A 25,399-nucleotide genomic window follows, 5' to 3' on the forward strand; every position below is an offset into this window, starting at 1 on the left:
GAATTGTTAAATCATTATATTATACACCTTGAAGAAAATATAACCCGATGCTAACTACATCGGGTTAAAAAATTAATATAATTGAATGTTAAAAATTAATATAAAATGGAAAGACTCTTACAGCAATAGAAGATAAAAGATTTAGTTTTATCATCTTGGAATAAAAAGTGATACACTTAGCTTATGAAATCATTAATAAATTGGAAAAATGGGACATTGTCATAAAATTGCTCATAAACAGATACATAATTGAGTAACTACTGCAGGCATATAAAAACTGTTTGCCATTCTTTCCCCCGAAATGGTTATTCCCTGGCATCTTTCTCAGAAATAAAGCCTAATTCCACATGCAAAAACTCTACATTTATGAATTCAATATGCAATTATTATAATTTTATATTTAGGATATAAATTTGTCTTTCAAATTCAATTATATGTGGGATTTTCTCATTTTTAAAACATCTAATATGCATACACATAAGATATCAAGTGAAGAAATCAACTATAATGAAATGAAATCCTACTGGTGCTCATAGATTCCATTTTTTATGGAACTACTCAAGGTGGGATGGTATTTTCAACTGGCTGGAAAAAGTTAACAGACACCTACAAAAACAAATCTTGAAGTCACAGAAAGCTGCATGCTCATCACAACGTCTGTCTTCTTTCTTACAGGGACAGAAAGGAGCCTTGAAACTATGTGTGGTGAATGGAAAACTCAGGTCTACGAATATCTGAATGAGAAATGAGCAAAACAGAAAAAAATTTTAAAAAGTGGAAATGTATCAAACAGGGGATTTAAGCATCAATTTTACTAAAGACAAAATACCATCAGGCGTTTTCTTCTAAAACGGACTCACAGTGTTTGCTTAGTACAATCTTGCCTACACTGAGAAGTGGCCTTGCTACCTTCTTTGACCAGTAGTAGTCACAGGGGGATCCTGTGAATGAGCTTTTAGTAAAAACTGCTATCAATTTAAAAGTATTTCAGATTTGCATGAGTTTCTGAGAAATTAGAAAACATGCCAAATCTCAACTGAAAAGGAAATAAGGTAACGAGTATGTTTTTAAGGTATTATTGATGAGATTTCTTCCAATGAAGACAAGAAAGGATAATTGTAACAGATTCTGTTGCAGGAATAATATTGAATATTCAAATAACGGGAGGTTCATGACACAATCTAAGTGTCAGGTTTTCAGTTGTTTTCAACGACTACAACATTGTCGGAAAAAACTCCCACTGAAAATTAATAAAAGCATGTATGATGTGGAGGGCACATTGTGCTTTTACCTCGGTCTCTGGTTCCAGCAGGACTCGGAAAGTGGGTCTCAGCTCATTCTTCTAGAAGGTCCTGAGAGTCAACATTTCTTGTCTTCACTACCCAACTGAATGCTGCTCCCATTCCTCCAAATTTGTGTCAGGATTTCTCCCCCCAAAACAAGCCTGAATCTGGAACAAACCAACCCCAGCATCTCTGACGTGGCATTGCAGGACCCCCTGAATCCACGGATCCTTGGCTGAAAAACATCTTGTTCAAATATCGGCAGGGAAAACTAGGAACACGCCATGCAACAGCCCAGAAAATGCAAGCGGCTGAGCAGCTCACTGACCATCAGGTGCCTCTGGGGAAGCTACCCAGCGCCCCTCCTCGGTACTCAGCCCCACCACTGAGGAGACGCCAAGTTGCTGCGAAGCGTCCAGGGTGTCCCCGAGGCCGGCGGCCGAACCTGCTGGAAACCCAGCTCTGGCTCTTTGCTCACAGTCACAGGCACTGGGTCCTCAGAAGCAACGGGAAGCTTTCCTGCTCTGAGCCGCCCAGGATCAGAAAAGCCTAATTGGGCGCCTTCTCCAGCCTTCGCTGAGCGCGCAAGCAACCGGCCCCTCCCTGTTCGCGGTGCGTGCGCGCCCTCTGCTGGCCTCCGTGGGAATTCCTGCAATGCTCAAGGCCATGGCCGCTCAGCTGAAAGTATTGAGGGTGCAGCTGGTCCAGTTAAGCCTGTTCTCCAGATTAGAATGGGTCTTAGTCACAGGGCCTGGGACCCAAAAAGAATCTTTTCCTTCTCCTGTTTAGTGAGTGAAGAACGAAACCGAATTTATTAATGTAATGATATAATTTGTAACGCTTTAAGCAACATTCAAAGAAATACAGACTACAAATTTACACATGCTGAACTACAGGTAATTGTGTTTACCACCAAAACACTTGGGTTAAATAAAAAATTGCCACCTTTGAGAAAGAGACACAGGCTTCCAGCTATGGAATGACTATGTCATTGAGATACAAGGTACAGCCTATGGAATATAGTCAATCCTATAATAAAGTGTTGCATGCTTTCACATGATAGCTACACTTGTGTAGGTATATGGAGAGCATAACGTATAGACACGGAATCACTATGATGTATACCTGAAACTAATACAACATGAGGTGTCCACTATATTCCAATAAAAAATTGGCAATATTTAAAATTTTCCTTCATTAAAAACATTATTTCTAATAAGAACATATGAAATTCCATTTATACCACGTTCTCTAATGTCACCATCTTGACGTTGAGAGCTTATTTTTCAAGTTGTCAATAATATGTTTGATGACACAAATGTGACAAGGTCAGAATGCATACCTAGAGGGAGTTACGCATCGGTTATAAATTTCCTGCCTGTATATGGGTAATATTTTCAATGAAAGGTGCTTCAGGGATGAAGACAGACGAAATAATTTCCATGACACTCAGATAATTGTGCCTTCAAATAGTAAATGGCATCTCTTCACAATCAGAGGAAGGCTGGGTGAAGAAATAGGTTTCTCCTTTCATGTGAGAGAAGGCTGTGGTGGTTTAAACTGCTCGCTTACAATCCAGAATCCTGAGACCAGCAGTAGATGGAAGAATAGCAACCCCCTATCATGTTGCACATAACTAGTGCTAGAAGGAGAATATGGACCTTATTCTCAAATACTTTTGGTTGAGATCAATAATCCATCTGTGCAAGTTCCAGGCTATAGGCTCTGGGGGCAGCACAACGCCTGACGCCTGGCTGTGGAACATAAGAAGGTCATGCTGAAGCAGTGGGGAATGGAGCAGGGACTGGGGAAAGTGGCGGAGACAGATCATGGTTACCTCCCCATGGGGCACACTCTGGACTTTACCTGCTAATGAACGGCATGCTCTCCCTCAAGCCATTTCTCTCCATGACCGTTCCTGAGACTGGGCCCCAACACGCCAGGCAAAATGAGGGGGACCCATCTTCCCAGGGGCAATGGCCTCTACACAGCTTGCCCCAGTGAGGTTGGAGCCTTGAACTCAGGGAACTGTAATGCCCAGGTTTCCTACCCTTTCTGCCTCCAACCCTAAGAGCATCTTCGCAGAGCCCCTTTTGCGTGGCCTATAGCCCCCTCCGCACACCGTGACCAGCTCCGTCCTTTCCTCTGTGCTTCATTTCTGTCTTTGCTTCTCCCTACCCCTGTCTCCCTCTGTTTCTTTCTCTCACTCTCTAGGACTTGCCCAGTTCCCCCACCACTCACTGTCTCTTTTCCTGCCTGTCTCTTTCTCTGCCTCTCCCCAGGCCTTGTGCCTTCTGTTCTGTGCAGCCCTGTCCAGGGATCAGGGCACCACATATCTGTGTCCCCCTCTCTCCTGTCATGTTTTAAGCCCAGGTCCTGATCACAGTGGATGAAAATCCTCTTTACAGAAGCTGCTCATGATGATGTTTACTGCAGCATTGCTGTTCCCAGACACTCCCGGGAAGCATGTGGACAGCCAGACCTTGACCCCTTGGTGGCCCAGCCATGATCCCAAAGATGCTGGAGGGCTGGTTACCTCCACAACCTGGGAGAAAGGAGGGCCCTGCAGGTGTCAGGGGCTCTGGAGAAGAACGCATGGCGTTTGAGGATCTGGAAAGAGCCAGATGCTTACAACCAACTCCTCCATGGTGGTGAGGAAGGAACGGGTATCATGTCATGGACCTCTGCCCTGCCCATCCCTCCCTAAGGAAACAGTGGGAGGAGGGGAGCCTGGGTGGCTCAGTCAGTTAAGCGTCTGACGTCGGCTCAGATTTGATCTCGTGAGTCGTGAGTTTGAGCCTCTGGTCTAGTTCTGGGCTGACAGCTCAGCGCCTGGAGCCTGCTTTGGATTCTATGTCTCCTTCTCTCCCTCTCTGCCCCTCCCTTGCTTGTGCTCTGTATTTCTCTCTCGTTCAAAAAAGTAAACAAACATTCCAAAAATTAGAAGAAAAAAAGAAAGCACTGGGAGAAATATGGGACATCATAAGACTCACCCCGAAAACTACTACCACTAGTCTACCTCAGCTCCCACCTGGATTAGTGCTACTGTGAGGTAGCTTGTAGGTGGGAAAAGTCCCCAATACCTGGATTAATGCAGGGTTTCCTCATTGTTCTACCAGAGACAAAGCTGACCCCTCATCCATTTCTTGCAATCAGAAATCAGCCACTCCCCGGGGACTGATGGCTGTCTTGCTGATCACCACACACCACTGTGACTAGCAGGTGCCGTGTGCTTGTGAGTAGCTACTGAGGAGTGAACACAACCATCACCAGATCTAGATGAAGGTTGTGTCCACCACCCCAGAAGGATCCAGGGGGACATGTGCAGTCAGTACCATTCAAATAATGCCTTGTCTTCTGTCCCTATTACTGTAGATTCTACCTGTTTGTGACAGTGTATACAGGAGTCACACTGTGTGCATTGAAATAGAATGACCGTAGGTCCTCCTGGAAGCAGACACTGACACAGAGGCAGAACTATGATGGGTTTATTACAGGAAACGAGGACAGATAAAATGGAGGGGACAGGAATGGTCAGGGAAAGGATTCATTCAAATACGCGTATCAGACAACTTTTCTAAATATATCACATCGCCACAGCCTATTGGTCACAGTTTAGGGTCCTCTTCAAACTTCAGGTTGTCCTGAAAGGCAAAGAGATTTTGGGTTATAGCAATGGGATCTTCTGTTCTCCTCTATGCGTTTTGTCCTTGAAAATATACCTTGGATGAACACTTAATTGTGTGGCTGCATCTGTGTGTCTACCGGTAATGGAAGATGATTGTCTTCACGTCTTAGATATAGATCCCTGAATGTACACTTTCTCAGAGTTATCTTTTCCTCCTGTGTGAAGTACGATCTGGATTCTAATAGGGAAAACACGGGGGTCTTTGCTGTATCTTTTGAAACAGGGATTGCCAATCTCTCAGCCTCAGGCAGTATACTCTTAGTTCAATGGAATTGAATGAACATCTCTTGATGAGCTTCTGTGTGGAGATACATTCATTTACACACTGAGGAGGGTGAGTGCCCACTCATCCCATTTATTTTACAAATTCCTTATGTGGTTGTCACCTCTTCCTCATACTGATCTCAGAACCCAACACTATCCCTGTTTCTCAGATAACAAAGCTGAGGTTCTGAGATGGCTCCACTGGGAGCTGGTATTAGGGATGAGACAGCAGGAACACAGGCAAAGCCTCAGGATATTGTGAGGGAAGTTTCGGAGATGCAAGCTTGCAGGCAGGCTGATGACAGCAGATGCAGGTGTGTGGTGACAGGAGTCCAGCAGGGGCGGCTTCTGGTCAACCCTGAATCCCCACGAAGAGTCTGCCTCAGGCTGAAGGCCAAGGAAGCCGCTCAGCTGATCTACAACCTGTCTTCACCTTTAGTCTCACTGAGACACACAAACTTAGGCATTTCCTAAGACCAAGTTTAATTTCCAAAACCTCCAGCACATTCTTGCATACATGTCCAGACCTTTCAGAAAACCAAGGGAAACAGCAAACTGTATTTAGATTATGAACTATATGCACTGCGGTAAAGTTGACATTTTGGAGATGATGACCGCATTGTACATTGTGCTTGCACCCATGAAGCAGTTCTTTGCAGATCTCATGCTGTCCTCAAGCTCCCTGCCCAGGCTGTGGGCCCTGCCAGGAATGGCTTCCATCTCCAACCTACTGTCCCCACAACACCCTCTCCTCCACACCTCCTCAAACTCTGCTTACCTTCCACAACTTTCCTTCTATTCCTGTGTGATTCAAGTTTCCCCCATTCCTTCACTGGTGCTTCCATTATGGTGATCACAAGGTCTGTGTCATATAACGCATGTGCCCCATTTCACACAGGACACCTGAGGCACCTAAATTTAAGGGTGCACCTCATCCTTCACAGAACCCACGACATTGTGTCTGTAAAAAACACACCAGTACCTCTGATACCTCTGCCTTTGTGTAAACATCCTCTTTCTTTTTGACAAGAGAAACCTATAGCTCACCGCATTACAGGGAAATGACACAGCCCTTTGTATGTAAGTCCTGAGAAACTTGAGATATGGGACAGTGTCCTCAGCCAGGTTTGCAGGTGGGTTGCCAAGACTCAGAACCATCATTACATCATTCCCATCAAGTCTTTCATGAAGAAGATGCATGTGCTTTACCAGTCACTCATCCAGGTCAGGTCATCTTACCAAATGGAGTAGGTGGAGGAGCTGGTGGAGGAGGGGGAGGTGGCCCCCAGCCATTGGCTGGTGATGAAGGGTGGTCCATGTGGTAGGGCCTGCAAGGCCATCCTGGGAAAGGACCAGGCCCTCTTGCATCCGTAATGGCCTGCAGAACAGAAACGAATGCTGTGTTCATTGGACAGAACAGAGCATCAACACCAGCAAAAAGTGGAAACCCAAAGAAGCAGTGCTCGTCTCCGGCCAGCTTTCCCCCCACCAGGTTCCAAGAGGGCAGCATCAGCACCAGGGAGCCTCTACCCATACTTTGGCTTCCACTTACAGCTTTTGGGGTGGGTAATGGATGCTATGGGGATAAACTAGTGTCCTCACATGTCTGCAAATGTAGAACAGCAAGGGCTCTTGTCCGAGTGGATATATGGTGTGAATGCCAAATTAACAAAATAGCATATTCCCGATAGGAAGGCATCTGAGTCCAGGACCACCCACCACCTCTCATCCCCCTCCACGACAGAGGCTGCTTATTTGTAAGCGAAGAACTTCTGAATGGGAAGGAATGACAATCCCAGGCTCCACACATGGAATCATAGCCCTCGTGGCTCAAAGCTCTGCCTCTAAGCCCCCGCCTGTGCCCAATCTGCTTCTCTCCCGACAATGGGGCCTTCTGCTCTCTAGAAGTGCTATCCACGGGCACAGAGACACATAGAGGGGTGGGGATCCTGAGGTCCTGAAAAACATCTGGATGCATATTCGTAGAGAAACATGCTACCTATCTATACATGTTAGTTAAGCTTAGCTAATTTATTTTAATTCAGAAGTACTTCTCAGTTTAAGTACAGTACAATTTGTAAGGTAATTGTGTCCTCTAGAAAAATGAGCTGAAATTCTAAATAACAGAATTATCACAAATGCACATTTGTTTCTGCTGTAAATGCCCATGTTCCACCTGTAAGAGTGACCCAGGACACAAGAGAACCTGCTCATGGGAACACAAATAAAGGACACAGTGGGGAATTACAATGCAGGTAATTATGGATTTTCTCTTCTTCACCACTCATGTTCCAGTGCATGTTTTCTAGGACAAATATGTCACAAAAATAGTTCAGAGGATTTATACCCAGGGGACACCTGAAGGGATTCTGGACAGCACATTCACAAAAAAAAAAAAAAAAAAAAAAAAAAAAAAAAGGCTGAAGGGTGATGGGTATGAAGTTTAGTTTGTCTAAGACCACTCTAAATGACACATACAAAAATACAATTTGGAGTGAAGGCAGTTTGCATTTTCGAACCATAAGGATAACCTTAGATTTTGTGAACACGTTAATCCCTTAGACAGAAACAGGAAAGGAAGAAACAGCAAGAGCAATGATTCCACATTGAGGAGGTCTAGGAAATAGGAGGCATGCCAGGAGACTTCCAGGTGGAGTGAGGGGTCATCCTACTTGGGTTATTTCCAGGAACACACTGGAAAAGTCCTAAGGTCCTCACCTCTAAATACGTTTGGCTTCTAAACTTACTATAAGGTGTTGAAAGGCAGAAAACAGAGAAGCCCATAGACACTTGGGTTAAGGTTGTGCATTTGGAAAATAAGAAAAACAAGCAGACGTTTCATATAACACACAAAACAGACACAGTGCCAGGAGAGAGCACTGAACAGAAAAATGAGAGTTTCCCAGAAGAGTTTTACTGAAAACGGCCACGGTGTTTACCGTATCCTTCTTGGGCCTTTTGGTAGAGTCTGTGTTGTTCTCACTCACAGGAGCAATTTCTGGATCTGCAAAAGGCCCTAGAAGGGATGGAGGTTTATTCTGATTTGAGGAGATTGTGCAAGAGATTAAAAAAACAAACCCTCCCCTCACTCCTCAAGCATCTTAAACTCTTTGGCCCAGTCAGATCCCAAGTCACATGCAGAGGGTAGCCCCACATGCTTCAGGTGAAACCAAGGCAAAGAGGAGAATCACCCCTTAAATCTTGATGAAGACCCATAAACGCCCTGGTTCAGGGGTTTTCATAACTCATCAAACAACTACGGATGCCTGGTGGCTCACGTGGACATATACACATTAGACTGAGCCTCATGCCTCCCATAGCCCAGCACATGGACTGTGTACAGCACACATCTGCTGAAGCCCTATGTCTGCTTTTGTGTCTACAGCCCCATTCCATCTCCACAAGAGACACCTGTACCAACACAGGGTGTGGGAAATGACACAAAGATGATATGTCGATCAAGAGAACCTCAAGGAATGTGGTTATGGCGGCAAACGCTTTTCCCTCGCATTGCAATGGTCTGTGGTACCACCTCTGCACCTTGTCCAAGACTCAACAACAACAACAATTAGATGAAGGTGCTTTGCAAGTCAACTCATACTGCTCAGATCATCTTACCACGCGGTGTAGGTAGAGAGGTCCGGGGTGGTCCCCAGGGCCACCAAGGTTCAGGAGGTGGACATGCCCTATAGCCCATGGGGGGACCTCTAGGGTAGGGTGTGCAGAATCTTCCAGTTAACAGAGGAGGTCCCCATGGATCCACGCTGCCCTGCAGAACAGAAGTGACAGCTATGTGCATATAGCAGACAAGACAACCAATACCAAAAATAGCTGAAACCCACAGAAGAATATATCAGCACCTGCCAACTTCTCAGCCACCAGGATCCAAGGGAGTAGCATCAGTACCTGAAAACCCCATCTCTCCCACTGGGAACCGCCTACAGCTTAGGCAAATAAATTCTGGAGGTTAAACTACGGTCACCACATGTCCCTGCCCATGTCTTAGGATATAGAACAAAATGATGCCATCTTAGAGGAATCAAAGAAGTAATTCCAAACTAATGAAGTAGCATATTCCAGACAGTCAGACATCTATGTCCAGGATCACCCTGCATCCCTCCACTACAGTGACTATAGAAGCTCTGGTTTTGGCATATTCCAAACCAAAAAAACATTGAGTGCAAATAAACACCTGATTCTCTGCACACGAAATTACAGCTACTACTGGCGAAAAGTTCTTCCTGCCGGCTCCTTATTTTGTCCCCTCTGCTTCCCTCCCTGCGAAAGGGGTCTTCCCTCTCTGGAACTGCTGTCAAAGGCCACAACACCACTGGGGAGTTGGGGATGCCTGGAGTCTTGCAGGGGAACTGAGAAAGTGTTTGCTGTGAGGAACATATTACTCATCAATGCCTACTAAGCCCACATGTGTTTACCTGAATTCATAAGGAATTCTGATTTTGAGCACAGTACAAGACACAGAGTAATATATACCCTATGGAAAAAAAGAGGTTGAAATTCCTGTAACAGAATTAATGCAAATGTGTGTTGATTTTGGTATAAATTCCCATGGATGTGTCATAAGCGATGGTATCAGCTCTAACACTGATTGGAGACAAACAGAACGTGCTCATATGAACACAACTGAAGGACCTCGTGTTCAGAATATTTTCCCTAAGATACATTTTAAAGGATTCCCAACAGTTCATTTACCAACAAAGACGTGAAGGTGGTGAAGGTGGTGAGTTATGACAATGACTGTGCATTCTAAGTTGTACAAGGCACACAATGTAAAGATAGAGGGAAGTCTTTCTGCATTTCCAATTAACAAATAGCTTTAACATGTTAATCACATGACCAGAAAGAGGCAAACAACAACAACACTGATCCCACAGAGAGGAGGTATAGTAGTAGTCAACAAGCCTAGAGACTTTAGTATGGAGTACAGTGTATCTTCCTGGTGTTATCTCCAGAACACATGAGAAAAGCCATAGGTCCCTCAACCTCTAAGTTCCTTTGGTTACTAACCGTTCCAGAAAACGATGACAGGCTGCAAAGAGAGGAGCCTGTAGACTCTTGGGTTAAGGCTGTGCATTTGGAAAACAGAAACAGGCAGACATATCACACAACACACAAGAAAAGGGAAAAGGCCATAGAGCCTGCTGTACTGCAAAAGAGGGTTTCCCAACAGACTTACAACTGAAAATGGCCCCAGCATTTACCTTGTCCTTTTCTGCATTTTTGGTAGAGTGTTTGTTGTTGTGACTTACTGGAGCGACACCAGCTTCTGGATCGGCTAAAGGCTCTAGAAGGGATGGAGGTTTATTCCGATTTTAATAGGCTGTGCAGAATTCAAACAAACACCACATTTTGTGACATCTTAAACTTTTCCCCACACTTCAGACCATGAGGAGAGGCAGAGAGTAACCCACAAAGCCTTAGGTGACCCCATAGATAAACGGAGATTCATCCCATCTTGTTAATGAAGAAACCATAGGGCCCTGGTTCGTGTTCTTCATAATTAGTCAAATAACCTTCAACAGGTCAGTTCAAATAGAAATCTGGAAAGCGTCACCAAAATAGCCATTTCTCAATGTACATTAGTGGTAATAACTCACCATCTCATTACAGATAAGAATAAAAATGAGAGTACTGATTGGGATAACATCAAAAAACCCTCCACAGAAGAGCATGGGTGTGTTTCTTCTGGCTCCAGGTGAATTGTTCAATATTCCAGCTTATCTATAAGCTGTCTTCCACATGTGAGCAGGTATTATGTAACTATTTCCGAATAGAAATATACTTGACTGATATTATACTCATGAGAAAAGTAAAACTGTGGGAATTTAGCACTGAAGCTTCAGACTTGCACTGATAGCATCAGGGGACTAAGCTATATGGAACCTGAACTTAGGAATGTAGGAATATGGTTCAGAAAAAATAAGACAAAAATAAAGGAACATAAAAAATAGTAAATAAATGACCTTCTCCCCCCAAAAACTAAAATAAAATTGAGTCAAGGTAGGAAGAAGGAGGAGGCCCATGTGCCATGTAACATGATGGCATGTCACCCCTCCAGACTCATCTCTTTAGTTAGGGGATGCTGGAGGAGGCGGGAGGGTCTGCAGTTGGGGGAGGGGCATAAGCTCCACAAGTCACAGGGACAAGTGCCCCACTGCCTGGGGCACCCTCCTATCACCCCTTCAGACGACCTGATGTCCTTAGTGCTTGTGATTCTTTCCAGGCCCCAGGAACAGGCTGCACAGAAGAAATTAGGTTGCTGCCCATCACCATGTGCTCCTTACCTCTCCTTGGAGGGTTCTGGGTCTGTGGTCTTCCAGGCATTGGTTTCTGCCTCATGTATCCGTCAAGCAGCCTCTTTCCTTCCATCATGTCCAGTCTTGGATAGAGAAAAAGAATGGACTTCCATAAGAGTTGCAACACCACGTCCTCTACAAGACACTAAACAGCACAACTGTCATCCCTGGACACACCATTAAAAACATATGTCAAGAGGGGCGCCTGGGTGGCACAGTCGGTTAAGCGTCCGACTTCAGCCAGGTCAAGATCCCGCGGTCCGTGAGTTCGAGCCCTGCGTCAGGCTCTGGGCTGATGGCTCGGAGCCCGGAGCCTGTTTCCGATTCTGTGTCTCCCTCTCTCTCTGCCCCTCCCCCGTTCATGCTCTGTCTCTCTCTGTCCCAAAAATAAATAAAAAAAAAAACGTTGGAAAAAAAAAAAACACATGTCAAGATCACCCACCTGTGTTTCAAGCGGGCCGCCTCCCTCCTCTCCTCCGCCATCTCCCTCTCCCAGATCTGAGTCTTGATCTGGGGGAGAAAAACACATCCACCTTCAGTCATGCCAGACTGTGCACCAAAGAGACAGAGGAGGAAAAAACGAAAACACTTACCCAGTTGCGCTGAGCATTCTTCTCATAAACTGCGATCTGAAAAAGCCAACAATGAAAAGCCCGTGTTTAGGGATTCCAAGGGCCACTACACTCACCAGCATTAGGTGCTAAGGGTTTAATACGTCAGGCAGAACTCAAGTTACCTGCCGTCTGAAGGTGAGCTCTTTCTGTCGCAGCTGTTCTCGTCTTTGTTCAATTTGTTGCCTGTGAGTTACAATTGCGTTCGTCAAATAAGGACTAATATTGCGCAGGATTTTAAATAATCTGCCCATGTTCCCATCAACTTCATATCTGTCTCCTAATACAATTTATCCTTACACATGAAACACTTTTCACATAATTATAAATGTACAGTAGGACCAAAGTGATTGTTCCATCCTTTTCCTTACTCATGCTGATTAGTATCTGAACTCACTTCCACTTGTGTATTTCCTCTGTAGCTATTTTCAGATTTTCTTCTGCAGTTGCCATCTCATTCTTCACTGCAGCTAGTTCACAGTTCATCGTATCCAGCTTTCTAGGATGAGAAAGATATATACATAGTCCAGGAGCCTAGGTCCAGAAATTCTGCCTTTTAACTTCCCAGCTCTCTTGAAGGCCTAGATTCAAATATGCCTACACTGTCCTCCCATAGATGCACAGACTGACAACACGATCAGAGAAATGAAGACCCCATTTAAGGTTAAAGAAAAATCAACCCCTGTCTGCTGCCAAGTCACCTGCAGTCAGAGCGGTCTTTCGAGTTCTCTGCTTCTACTCCTTCATCATAAAGTCATCAAATAACATTGCACTTTGTGCCTTCCTAGAGTTGGTCTTTTGTTCGAGATGGTGAAGGCTCATTTCAGTTCATCGTGAAAAACTATGCCTGACCAGCTATACCCATTAGGATGAAGCAGGGGATCATCATTGCCTTATACCTCCATGGGGCAATGCACTGAGTCTCAGTCCAAAAGTTGTACCCGGACACAGACACTCAGTATGAAAGATAGCCTTCCAGGATATGGTTTCACCAGCATTGCAAATCACTCCCACACAGGAGTTGCAGGAGTGTAACCCCTGCCTCTTCCTTCAAAGATCCTGGTGGAGGAAAAGGCCAATCTTAGAGTGGCAGTATCTACTGAAATATAACATGATGTGAACTGTCCCACAGTCAGGCTGGTATCTCCAGGAAATACATTTCAGACGGAAAACTATCAACTTCATGGAGTCAATCCAGTCTTTAACAAGACTGAGTTTATCGATAGTGAAGGCAGCAAAAGGCAATGCTTCAAAAGTCTGGATTGCTGTGCTGCCCTCAGACTACTTATTTCATGGTGTTGCTTTAAAGGGCTTCAACTTGGCACTGGATATACTCAAGAATCACATGCAAAACTGAAAGACTCTTAGAAACTGAGCAAAAGCACTAGACAGAGAACGGCACATGCATTTCCTTCTGGGCTCTCAGGCAGTCCTTCAGCAAATGCTTTCTGGTCTGTGGCTGTCATGTAGTGGCTCTGTTGTGAGGGGGTAAAGATAGAGAGGTGGTCAGAGCTTACAAATTAACAAAAGCAAGATGTAAGTGAGACAGAGAAGCCACCACCCCAGGTGTGAGAAGGACTAACACAAAGCTGAGTCTCAGGGAAGAGAAGGAAGAGTTTACCTTTCAATGTGAATGAGGGATTTTAAGGTCCCTTATCTCCTCCTGAGAACAAAAGAAAATACTGGACAAAAGAGGAAACATGTGAGTGGTGCACCAAATTTGTAATGAACCCATGAGACACACTTCATGCAAATCTCACTTGCAGACTGGATGAAGGCATCCAGTACTGATGGCATCCCAAACCACTGTCCATTGTTTCTACAGCAAGATAATTCCATTTTTCCCATAGATATTTTTTTTCCAAGGTTTTTTATTTATTTTTGGGACAGAGAGAGACAGAGCATGAACGGGGGAGGGGCAGAGAGAGAGGGAGACACAGAATCGGAAACAGGCTCCGGGCTCTGAGCCATCAGCCCAGAGCCTGACGCGGGGCTCGAACTCACGGACCGCGAGATCGTGACCTGGCTGAAGTCGGACGCTTAACCGACTGCGCCACCCAGGCGCCCCCCTACCATAGATATTTTTGACCCAAGTCTGGTGCTGAACAAAGATGACCTAATTCCCGGCTGATAGGACAATGTGATGGGATTGAAACCTATAGGACAATGTAAATGGATCCAGAGGGAATCCAGGTATCAATGTGATTAATGCCTTCCCTCGTCCACCCTAGGTACATGACACAAAAATGTGTGGCAAGCACTAAGGACAGAAAGGAAAATGCAGGTGACAGAAAGCAAGGTAGGAAGGGCAGGCACAATTCTACTGAATGCATTTGGCAAAAATATTCTGGATCCAATTCTAAAAGAAATACATTTACCTATACTGGCCACCACATTCCTTCATACAACAGTACTTGGGACTCTTATCACATGAACATCTTACTTTTCTATAGCCACTTTTCTTTCTTCATAGAATTCTTCCAGGATGCCTGCTTTCTCCTTCAACTGTCTGACTTTGGCTTCCTCGACTGCTTTCCCAGACCTCAATGCATTACACTTGTCCTCCAGGACCTTTTTACTTTCTGTCAAAAAATGAACTTTATTTTTGTGTGTGCACACGACATGAGACTTGGTTTTGGGGCGACAGGAAAAGGGCAAGTACCACGAAGGCAGGAAGCTATTCCTTCCCTTCCCAAAGCAAACCCATTGCCACCATATGGGCATTTCTCCCCAACAGACAACATACCTTCCAGTTCACAGTTAGTGGACATCACGGCTCTCAGTTGTGGATCCTCAAATTGACCGTTTGCATCTTGTGACTTTAAGACAGATATGAAAAAAAGACATTCAAGAAATAATGACCGCATAACAATGTGAGTGTACCTAACACAGCAGGACTATGCATGGCAACAAAGAAAGATCCCAAAGCATAAATATAACCATGAGAAGGCAAAGAACATGGAATATAGTTCAAGTCAAAGAGCTCACAAATGGCTTTCTTAGGGGAATATTCACACTGAACATTGTTCAGCATTAAGGGAGGAGGGCAGTATACAATTTGGCTATTGCCCTTCATCTCTCAGCTGTATTGGGGGATTTTCTCCATATCTTGGGAGGGCAGGGCTGAATGAGGTGGTAATTACCCAGCTATGAAAATAAAAGACACTTGCTAGTCCTTGAAATAGCAAAACTCCTCAGGGTGGTCCTAAGTGAAATTCCAGGTCCTTGTGAGGATGGAGGTTTGGCTCCCAGAGGCCCACTCTCTACTGTGGTAAACAGCAAAAGAATATGCTGTGCTCACCTCACCCAATGAACAAAAAGCCTCCAAAGCCAAGTTACAGTAAAACTCAGCAGCCAACTCATCACTTCTGGATTCTTGACATTCCTCTCTCTCTCTGATTGCAAGGTAGCAAGTGCACTTTGAAGGGTGTCATTTAAATTTTAAATCAAGTGCTCAACTTTTTTTGATGTGCTCCTTCAACAAAACATGTTGAATGAGCAATAATAATTCATTATTTTATTTGTGTTTTTAGCATGCAATCCAGGCAAAGAAGGGATTCTTACCTTCTTTTTTTTATTTTTATTTTTTAACGTTTATTCATCTTTGAGAGACGGAAAGAGACAGAACACGAGTGGGGAAGGGGCAGAGAGAGGGAGACACACACACACAGAGAAGCAGGCTCAAGGCTCCCAGCAGTCAGCACAGAGCCCCACACAAGGCTCAAACTCAGGAACTGTGAGATCATGACCTGAGCCGAAGTCGGATTCTCAACTGACTGAGACACCCGGGCACTCCATGCGATTCTTACTTTCAATTTAAGAGCTTCAGCGGAGTGAATGTTGCTTCTTCTCTCAGCTTCTTGAAGACGTATCTTTGATTCATTGATCTACATATAAAACATATGAAAAAGGAATCAGAATTCAAAAATAGCATCATGGTAGATAAACTTATCTCTAATGTGTGATTCCTTTCACAAATAAAGAGGTAGTCCTTTACATTTGTGAAGCTTGTCTTGAATTGGGAGTGTTTCTACAACACATGAACTAGGTCAGTAGGATGAACTACCAGAGGTGAAATAACTGAAAGAAAATCACACAAAGAATATTTGAAAGGGCAATGCTACCTTCTGTTCCCAAATGGATATTGCTTCAGCCAGCTCTCTGTTTTCTTTCTTCACTGTGTTGATCTTTTCAGTTATTTGCTGTAAATTAACTAAAAAGAGATAAAACAATTTCTAAGGTTGTTACCAAACTGGTGACATCGAATAATCCCACTGTATCAGCAGCAGAGACACATTATCTGACACGTGGGTGTAACTAACTTTTTTGCTTTCTTATTGTGCCTGAAGAAAGCAAGTTTTAGTAGCATTTTAAACCCAAGGAACCTTATTTCACTGAGATCACTATACTTGTAAGCTCTAGAACACTGACTCCTCTAACAAGCACAAAGTGCAAACCTCTCTTCTATGGGCCCAGTGTGAGAGCTCTCATGCCCTGAGTTCGCTCTTCTCACCGCGACCACTGCTGCATTCACAGTGATGAGCACCAGCCTTTGAGGGCTTACTAAGTGTCAGGTGGCCACCCTGGCTCTCAACACACAGTGCCACAGAATCACCACAGTCTATAAGGCCCATGCAGAATACATTACCCCCATTTGCATCACGTTCACTTCTCATTCTCCCCTGGCATGAATGGCTCCCTCCACCTCAGACTCAAAACCATGGTTTAAACCTCTCTTGTGACACACACCCTGCCTGGCAATATCTGGCTTCTTCTCTAAGCTTAGGCCACTTGATAGACTCAGAGAAAGTTTTCTCATCTTCACATGTCACCAAGAGCCATGCCATGGCAAAGTACTCACTCCAAACCTCAGACTCATATCATCACTTGTTTCCTAACCATTTCTATGCAAAATTACACTCATCCTGTTCTCCTTCCTCCTATGATGTTTTCCTCCCCTGGTCTCTTAAGAGATGCCAAATCGCTCCACATTGTCACTTAGCCTCCAAACAGGGAAGAGAAAGATTTTCAAGAGTTAACAAGTCAATTAGACATCAGAAGTCACCATATGTATCCCTAGTTAAAAAATTAAAACCCACATCAAATACCAGTACTGAAAAAAACTTACAAAGAATACTAAAACCATAAATCTTACCTTGATATACTGGAGGCTCTATCTGAGAGAGGAAGAAACAAAATAAGTTTGAGGTCAAACATATTATTAGTAAAAACGTATTCTTTCTGATAAAATATTAAACGTAAACCAATGAAATTACAATGATCATTTTGTTCAGCATAATGAATTCATAATATTAAATATAAGCAAAAATTAGAATTTCATATTTAGTTCATGATTCTTTATAAACAATTTCTGATAAAAGCATAAAGATTCATGGATTATTTTCACTAAAAGATAGATTTACATTCTATTCCATGAACATCAACGTATTCAATTTTGTCAGTGCAAAATGCAGACAGTTTTAAAAATATATAAATAAAATATTTGTCTGATTTTTTCTCTTGTAGTCAAACCCAATATCCACACTGAAATCCAGAACCTAGGATCATTTGAAAGTCCAAAAGAAAGAGAGAGAGAGAGAGAGAGAGAGAGAGACAGGGAGAGAGAAATAAAGAAAGAGACCCACAGAGGGGGTTGGGGAGAGATGGAGGGGAGGGAAGGGAAGGGAAGGGAAGGACGAAGGAAGGGAAGAGGAAAGAAAAGGAAAACCTTTGTAGTAAGATATGCCTCTTTCATTCTCTAGAAAGCTTTCTGAAATCGTACAGAGTTGGCTGCTCTCTGAATCAATAAACAATTACAACATGTCAGGTGCTATGATTTTCCTAGATCACTAAAAAGAGAGGGTCTTCCAAAAAAAAAAAAAAAGCCATCAAATGAGAAAGAGAGTGGAACATGACTAGAGAAGAAGCACAGGCAACGAAAGAAAAGATGGCTAACATTTCAAAAAAAAAAAAAAAAAGGAAAAAGTGCTCCCCGTAAGAAGGTATAAGAAAAACAAAAGGAACTTCACTCCTGTAGAGGCAGTGGTCTGAGGCAAGGGTTAAAAGCTTCCATACCTCCTTCTGGAAACGTGAACAAAAGAGAGATCACAGGTATTAGGGAGTAATGGTTGTCTGGGCAAAATTAGAAGTAATAATTTAAAGCCTGACTGCACAAGTATTTCTGTTTTCTAGGAGCCCTAAAAGAATGTCAACCCTGGAAAACCATCCCGTGATGGTCTTGTGTCCACTGAAAAGTAACAACCACAAGATAGTGACTGTGGGACTAAAGGATGCTTCCCCACTCCCAGCCCCTCACTCTTTGGAAAAGTGCCTTTAGAAGCCTGGCACACTACCCCTTTAGGGAGCGATATGCCTCTTTCTTGTTGGCACCATTGTATACGAGCTATCTCTAATAAACTCTACCTGCTTTGTTTCCCTTGAGTTCAGTGTTCATTCCTAGGACACTGAGACTCAAGAACCTGGTCTTGGGGATCCAATAACACCCAGACCCGAGTCATCCCCTGGTGAATTATAGCTCAGTAAAATCTAGGCCAGACTCTACTTTAACAAAAGGTAAAGACACATTTTCCTGACTCCGCGAATGCATATCCCTACTCAAAAGTTTTAAATGGGGCTGAAGCTAGCCCCAACATCTTGCCAGGATATTGGAATATCAATGTGTTATCAAAAAGCAAGTCATAATAATGTTGTTATAGGAAAGTGTATCTATGGAGGGCAAATAGAAAACCATGGATAGTCCTTTAACATCACATGTTTCCTTTCCTAAGCAGGGGAAATGGAAAGAGAGATGGACTTACAAATACATAACATTTATATTTTCTTTATGAGGGGAAAGATTTCTACATTGGCAGGAAAAGAGGAAAAACAGCCATTTAGACATAAACTCATGGTATTCTGTTCTTCCTTAGAAGGCCTGCCCTCAAGAGAAACTATTTCTCCAAAACCTAATGGGGGTTTTCCTAAACACAAGCAATGCAGATGAAGGGAAATACTCAACTACAGTGCTCTTCCTCCTTCCTGTCTCACAGGGGAGTACACTCAGCCTAAAACCTAGCCAGGTAAAGACAAAACTTCCCACTCAAGGCCTATTCACCTCAGTTTCTTTAAACAAGGATGTGACTCCCAGCTCTCAAAAACACTTACAAGGTACCCTAAAAGGAAAAGCCACATATTTTGAACACACAATGCAAGCATTAGACTCATATTTCCTATGGCAGAGATGCTGGGATAATCAGGCTGGGAATTTACAACTGCTCTGATTAATAGGAGAATAACTCTAATGGGAAAAGTGGTCAGTATGCAAGAAGAGGTGGTGAGTGTGAGCACAGAGATGATAACTCTAGGATCCAAGAGATTTGGGTTCTAGAAATCAAAAACACCATAACAGAAATAAGAAATGCCTTTGTGGATATATTAACACACACAACATAGCTGAGGAAAGACTCAACAAGCAGAAGGAAATATCGAGTAGAAACATCTGAAACAGAAACACAAAGAAAATAATTAAAATACAACAGAGAATATCCAAGACCAGGGGGACAATTACAAAAGTTGTAACATACACAAAATGGGAACACCTGGAGAAGAAGTGAAAAGAAGACATATTTGAAGTGAAAATGACCATGAGAATTTTCCAAAATTAATGATAGTCGCAAACCACAGATCCAGGAAACTAAAAGAATTCCAAGCAGGATAAATACCCCCCCCCAAAAAAAACCCCACCACAACAACTACAACAAAAAACTACCCCTAGACAAATACTACTCAATCAACAGAAAACTGAAAAAAAAAACAATTTGGAAGAAGGTAAGGGGAAGTGTTGAGGGCTGGAGTTACAGGGAGAAGGGAGAAATAACACCGTACCCAAGAGGAACCAGGAAAAAAAAATACTCAGAATTCAGAAACCATGCCATCAAGAAGAATGAAATGTTTATAGTGTTAAAGGAAAAGAATCCATCACCGAGAATTCTGTGGCCACTGAAATTATCTTTCAAAACATTCTACAAAGTAAGGAAAATTATCGGACATACTGAGGTCAATAATAAAGGCTTAATTCTCCAGGGAAACATAATCCTTAATGTGCATGCATTAACAACAGAGTGTCAAAATACATGAGGCAAAAACTGATACAACTGCTAGGAGAAACAGACATACACATTATTATGGCTGAAAGAATTCAATACCCTCTATCAGTCATTGACAGGTTGAGCATACAGACATTCAAATTTAAGAACACAGTTGGACTGAACTGCATCATCAATCACCTGGATGGCATTACCATCTGTACAACACTTCAACAATAGCAACTACACACTCTTCTCAAACTCACATAGAACATTCACTGACATGGACCATATTCAGGGTCAGAAAATACATCTTAACTTAAAGTCAACAAAATCATAGACAATATGTTCTCAGAACACAAATGCAAGCTAGACATCAGTAACAGAAAGACAGGTGGAAAACTACAAAAAATATTAGAGATATTCTAATAAAAGATAGAGAATAGAGATAGAATAGAGATATTGTAACAGAAGTGGGTTAAAGAAGACAATTCACAGAATTTTAAAAATATTTCCATCTACATGATAATGAACATTGGAATTATTACAATTTGTGGCTGCAATGAACGCAGTGCTTAAAGGGAAATTTGAAGTACTGAATGCATACAAAAGGTCTAGTTAAAAATTTGTGCTTACCAAAAAAAAAAATTTCTGCTTACTTATGATTACAAGCCTATCTATAAGGTACTTTAGTATACTCACAGCAAGGACAACTGTCCAGAGGTAAACCAGACATGCACAAATTGCAAGGGTGGCAGTAATAATGGTAAGCTTCCACAGAATCCCAAATACACGAGAGCCAAAAGGGAAATGGCCAGCCAAAATATGGACAAGCTGAAATAATATTTGAGACAATGAGGAATATCAAAGACATTTATAATATCTGTTACAAAGAATCATCTTTATAAACCTTCAACCAGCCTCCAGGAGGTGATAAGCACATCTCTCAAATGCCTCCTCATGAAGGACAGGGAGGACACAGCGCTTACAAAGGAGCAGGGGCAAACTTGTGGGAGTGATGACTGTGTTTACTTACTATGGCGATGGTTTCATTGCTTATCTATATCACATATCAACAAACTGTAATCTTTACAAAGGTCTTGTTATTATACATAAGTTATACCACACTGCAGCTGTTGGGAAAATCTAATAGGCCATCTTAGAAATTTTATAGTGCTGACAAACACACTGGAACAATTTTTTTTTATTTTATTTTTTAATATATGGAATTTACTGTCAAATTGGTTTCCAGACAACACCCAGTGCTCATCCCAAAAGGTGCCCTCCTCAATACCCATCACCCACCCTGCCCTCCCTCCCACCCCCCATCAACCCTCAGTTTGCACACTGGAACAATTTTTAAATAGTTAGCAGAACTTAAGAATTTATCAGCCAACTTAAAATTGAAAAAAAAAAAACAAAATAAAAAAAATAAATGCAAACTTTTAGTAGACAAGAAGTAAATGACCTCTGTTGTACATTCATGAAGTACCTGGATAAAATACTTTGGAACATTTCCAAAAATACACCAAAGTTTATAGAAGGATGGGAGGAAGTAACAATGAAAATGTACGAGAGGTTCAAAGGAGATTGTTATAGAGACAAATGTTTGCAGATATGGATATGACTGAGAGAGATGGGAAGCTGTTATGATAATAATATGGGATTATTCCAGCAAAAATAAATTCTACATTACTGTTTAGTTTCTAAAAACATGGAGGTTTTCTTTTTTCTAATGTTTATTTTTGAAAGAGAAAAAGAGTGGGGGAGGCACAGAGAGAGAGGGAGGCAGAGAATCCAAAGCAGTCTCCACGGTGTTAGCACACAGCCTGATGCTGGGCTCAAACTCACAAACTATGAGATCATGACCTGAGCCAGAATCAAGAGTTAGATGCTTAACTGACTGAGCTATCCAGGTGCCTCATGAGATTTTACTTTCAAGGTTTACTTTGAATCTGAATCACAGCTCAGGCTGTCAGATTTCTGAAGTAAATAAACATTGGCATAATCAGGTGATCTTGTCTATTTTGATGAAATCTATGAGATTTTAAGTTATTTGAACACACATCTCCAAATAGCCAATACAATAAAGTCAAGTTCCTATTTCATAGTGTTGAACCTAAATCAATCAATAGCTACTATGAATATCACTTTCTAAAAGAATACAAAAGTCCTGAATGTGCTCACCAAAACAACAGGACACATATCATTTTATTAAAACTAGGCTTACCAGTATTTTAGGAGAAAATACACTCACAATGCAATTCATACTAATTCACATACCAAACTTTAATTTTGTGCCAATAAATCTCTCTAGAAGGCAGCCTCCAAAATAGGTACCATTTGTATCTTCAGCTCTCAGAACTGAGGTCACTAAAATGTGTGCTGGTGGGAAATGTACACTGTCTTTGAGTGGCCACTCTCTAAAAGAAAGCAGGAGCTGTCCGCTCAATGATTGATCATGGGGATCAAATGCACCACAGACAGAGCCCATCTTGACACGAATGGTAAACATTCTAAGTCCTGGGCACTCTTGATACCTCTGGCAGCTATACGGAAGCTGATATCAGTAGTTAATCTTAACTAGATTAGATCCAATGAGGTCAATAACGCCAGGTTCTCACAGACGATGGCCATGACTAGGTGGAGGTGGGAAATGCAAGACAAGTGAGTTTATGGACGAATTCAGAGATGAGGGAGGGAGAGAGAGCTGAACTGATCTGTGAGATACATTCTAGGTAGAGGGGGGAATTTCCAATAAACAGAACCAAGAAATTTCCTCCTTCATAGACTCAAAAGAAATAGAATAGATTCTGTTTTGACTGGAGGTATTCACGTAGGAGGATTCTGCCTCAATTTAGGTTGTTCCTGACTTGGGACTTTGTAGATCCCTGTCTAAGAATCTGGTGCGTGCTAATCTAAAGAAATCTACTTCTCTCTATGGGTGTTCCCTGTCTGTCTGTCTCAGGCTCCTGGGAGTACAGGTTTTTCTTTCTAATGATAGAATGAAACATTCACACTGGGAACCAGGTATTTCTTTATAGTTGGACAATCGTAAGGACATTCAAGACCTTTTTTGGTTTGAGTACATCGACACTCTGCACATATTTGGCTAAAGAAAGGACAAGAATTCATTCACTTCCTGATCACATCACTCATAGTGATTGTCCTATTATAAATGTCCAAGCAGGGTGAGGCCACTTCATTGATGTTGAGCTTCTAATCAACCTGTTTGAACACACAATTCTTGGCAGCAGCCTCCAAGAACAGAGGGAGAGGGCTGATTCACAAGATCCTAAAAGCGAACAAACCAGAAAGCACAGAGCACAAAGGACATTTCACTTTTAACTCTCTAGTACCAACACCAATGCTTCAGATACCACTGTTCCCAGGGCTACCAAACTTCACAAATATGAACAATGCGCTGATAGGAAAACAAACTACATAGAAGATGGACTGTAAACTTACAAAGCTTGGAGCAGGATCTTGACAGGACTTCCAGGAGCCAGTCTAATACTATGAAATACTATTAATACTATTAAATAGTGCCTATTAAATGTTTCTGACATTTTTAGAAACAGTTTTAATGAGGTATAATTCAAACATCATACAGGCCCCTTATTTAAGGCAAAGATCTCAGTGGCTTTTAGGATCTTCACAGATCCTTCTTTCTTGACACTCACTATGAAGCTCAGGTTTCCATCGTGTCAATGCTACTCTTTTTGTACCAAGAGGCCCAGACAGGATACACAACTTGATGTGGACAGTTGTGGCCAGAACAAGTTGGTCGAGAAAACTTGCCCTGAGGTCCTCGGTTTTCAGAAAGAACCGAGTTCTCATCAAGAATTCTATGCAAAAGCTGTTTTTTAACCGCAGTCTGGAAAAATAAATAAATAAATAAATAAATAAGGAAGAAACCACTGATGTAGGATGTGTACTCACATTCGTGTTTGGGTAACCGGGATACCCAAGTAAGAGGATACAGAAAATCAGCGTCTGAACCATTATGTCCTAGTCCTTTCAGGGGGAGCTGGGGCGCCAGACAGGAGGTGCAGATGGAGGTGGAGAGGAGGTGGGGGTAGGAGGGGAAGGGAGGGGGTGGGAAAGGGGGTGGAGTGGTAACTGAGGTTGGGGTGGGATTTAAATAGGGGTGGGTGGGGAGGGGGGTGTGTCAGGAGTAGAAGGGAGTCAGAGACAGTACCAGGAATGATCAAGTACACGAGGGGAGGGAGGAGGGTTAGAAAGGTTAGTAGGTCAACAGATCAGTAAATCACTAGGTGAGAAGGACACAAGTAGCCGGTTAAGTAAACTGTCAGGAAAAGATGGAGCAGAGAAAGATCCCTCTCCGTCCAGGTCTTCACCTGTTGGAGCGTTGCCATAGCAATCCGGATGCTGTATACCCTCTCTCCGCCAATCAGAGGCCTGAGCCCCTGATAGATCACAATGGACACCCCGCGTGACCGCATTTTTCAAAAGCCCCTGCCCATTACGTACGTTTTCGGGGACATGTGTGTCCATATGGGAGTGTCTATGTATATCTGGGTTTTGTATGTGTGTATACTAGTTACGCATGTGAATTTGCTGCCCCTTTGGGTCTTCCTGATTGTATCTGTGTGTGTGCGTGTGTGCGTGTGTGTGTGTGTGTGTGTGTGTGTTTTCCTCGGGTTGTCATTGGCCATGTCTGCAGTGTGCGTCTGTGTGTGGGTCTGTCCGTAAGCCTCATACCTGAGTTCCCAGGTGAGGCTGGTGTGATTCTGTGCTTGTGGTGTCTGTTTATTTCCCTGTGAGTGTGGGTGTCTATGAACCTCAGAAATGAGCTGCCACACAGGGGACTCCCCAGAGGTGACCCCCAGAGATGGGTGGATATGAGAAAATCTATCTCTTCAATAGAGACTGTTGGGAAAACTGTATATCCATGTGCAAAAGAATGAAAGTGAACCCTTCCCTTACACGATACACAACAATCTACTTAAAATGGCTTAAAGACTTAAATGTAAAACTGAAACCATCACACTTCTAGAAAAAATTAAAGAGGAAATTTGGCACCAAAAGCATAAGCAACAAAAGCAAAAATGAACAATTGGGACCACATGGAACTAAAAAGCACAGGAAAGGAAAGGGAAAGAAAGCATCAACAAAATAAAAAAGCAACCTA

The 25,399-nt window shown here is 42.8% G+C and overlaps 1 protein-coding gene across 4 annotated transcripts; it reads right to left on the reverse strand.

Moving 5' to 3' along the window:
* Positions 1-4,755: 4,755 nt before the first annotated feature.
* LOC131500637 (transport and Golgi organization protein 1 homolog) lies at positions 4,756-25,173 on the reverse strand. 4 transcript variants are annotated; one of them, XM_058709890.1, is made up of 16 exons: positions 24,187-25,173; positions 20,947-21,078; positions 17,316-17,337; positions 16,285-16,373; positions 15,970-16,047; positions 14,907-14,979; positions 14,604-14,742; positions 12,558-12,659; positions 12,286-12,346; positions 12,143-12,178; positions 11,992-12,059; positions 11,538-11,632; positions 10,455-10,537; positions 8,854-9,004; positions 6,475-6,613; positions 4,756-4,927 (listed from the first exon to the last, which is right to left on the reverse strand). In XM_058709890.1, the coding sequence occupies exons 1-16, from the start codon at positions 24,247-24,249 to the stop codon at positions 4,918-4,920; spliced, it is 1,341 nt and encodes a 446-aa protein (XP_058565873.1). In that variant the 5' UTR covers positions 24,250-25,173; the 3' UTR covers positions 4,756-4,917. The 4 variants fall into 4 exon arrangements, with proteins under 4 accessions (XP_058565873.1, XP_058565874.1, XP_058565877.1 ...); XM_058709891.1 differs by lacking the exon at positions 6,475-6,613 and adding an exon at positions 8,175-8,251; XM_058709894.1 differs by lacking the exon at positions 6,475-6,613 and having other exon boundaries at positions 24,187-25,171.
* Between the last annotated feature and the right edge of the window lie 226 nt (positions 25,174-25,399).

Source organism: Neofelis nebulosa, chromosome 18 (assembly GCF_028018385.1).
Source record: "Neofelis nebulosa isolate mNeoNeb1 chromosome 18, mNeoNeb1.pri, whole genome shotgun sequence".
Lineage (NCBI taxonomy): Eukaryota > Metazoa > Chordata > Mammalia > Carnivora > Felidae > Neofelis > Neofelis nebulosa.

Coding starts and splice junctions, on each gene's coding strand:
- LOC131500637 (XM_058709890.1), bottom strand. CDS start 24,249: ATGGTTCAGACGCTGATTTTCTGTATCCTCTTACTTGGGTATCCCGGT. Junction 21,079..24,186: donor CCGGTTACCCAAACACGAAT/GTGAGTACACAT, acceptor ATATTATTTCAG/CTTGTCCATATTTTGGCTGG. Junction 12,660..14,603: donor AGAAAAGTGGCTATAGAAAA/GTAAGATGTTCA, acceptor TTCTCATCCTAG/AAAGCTGGATACGATGAACT.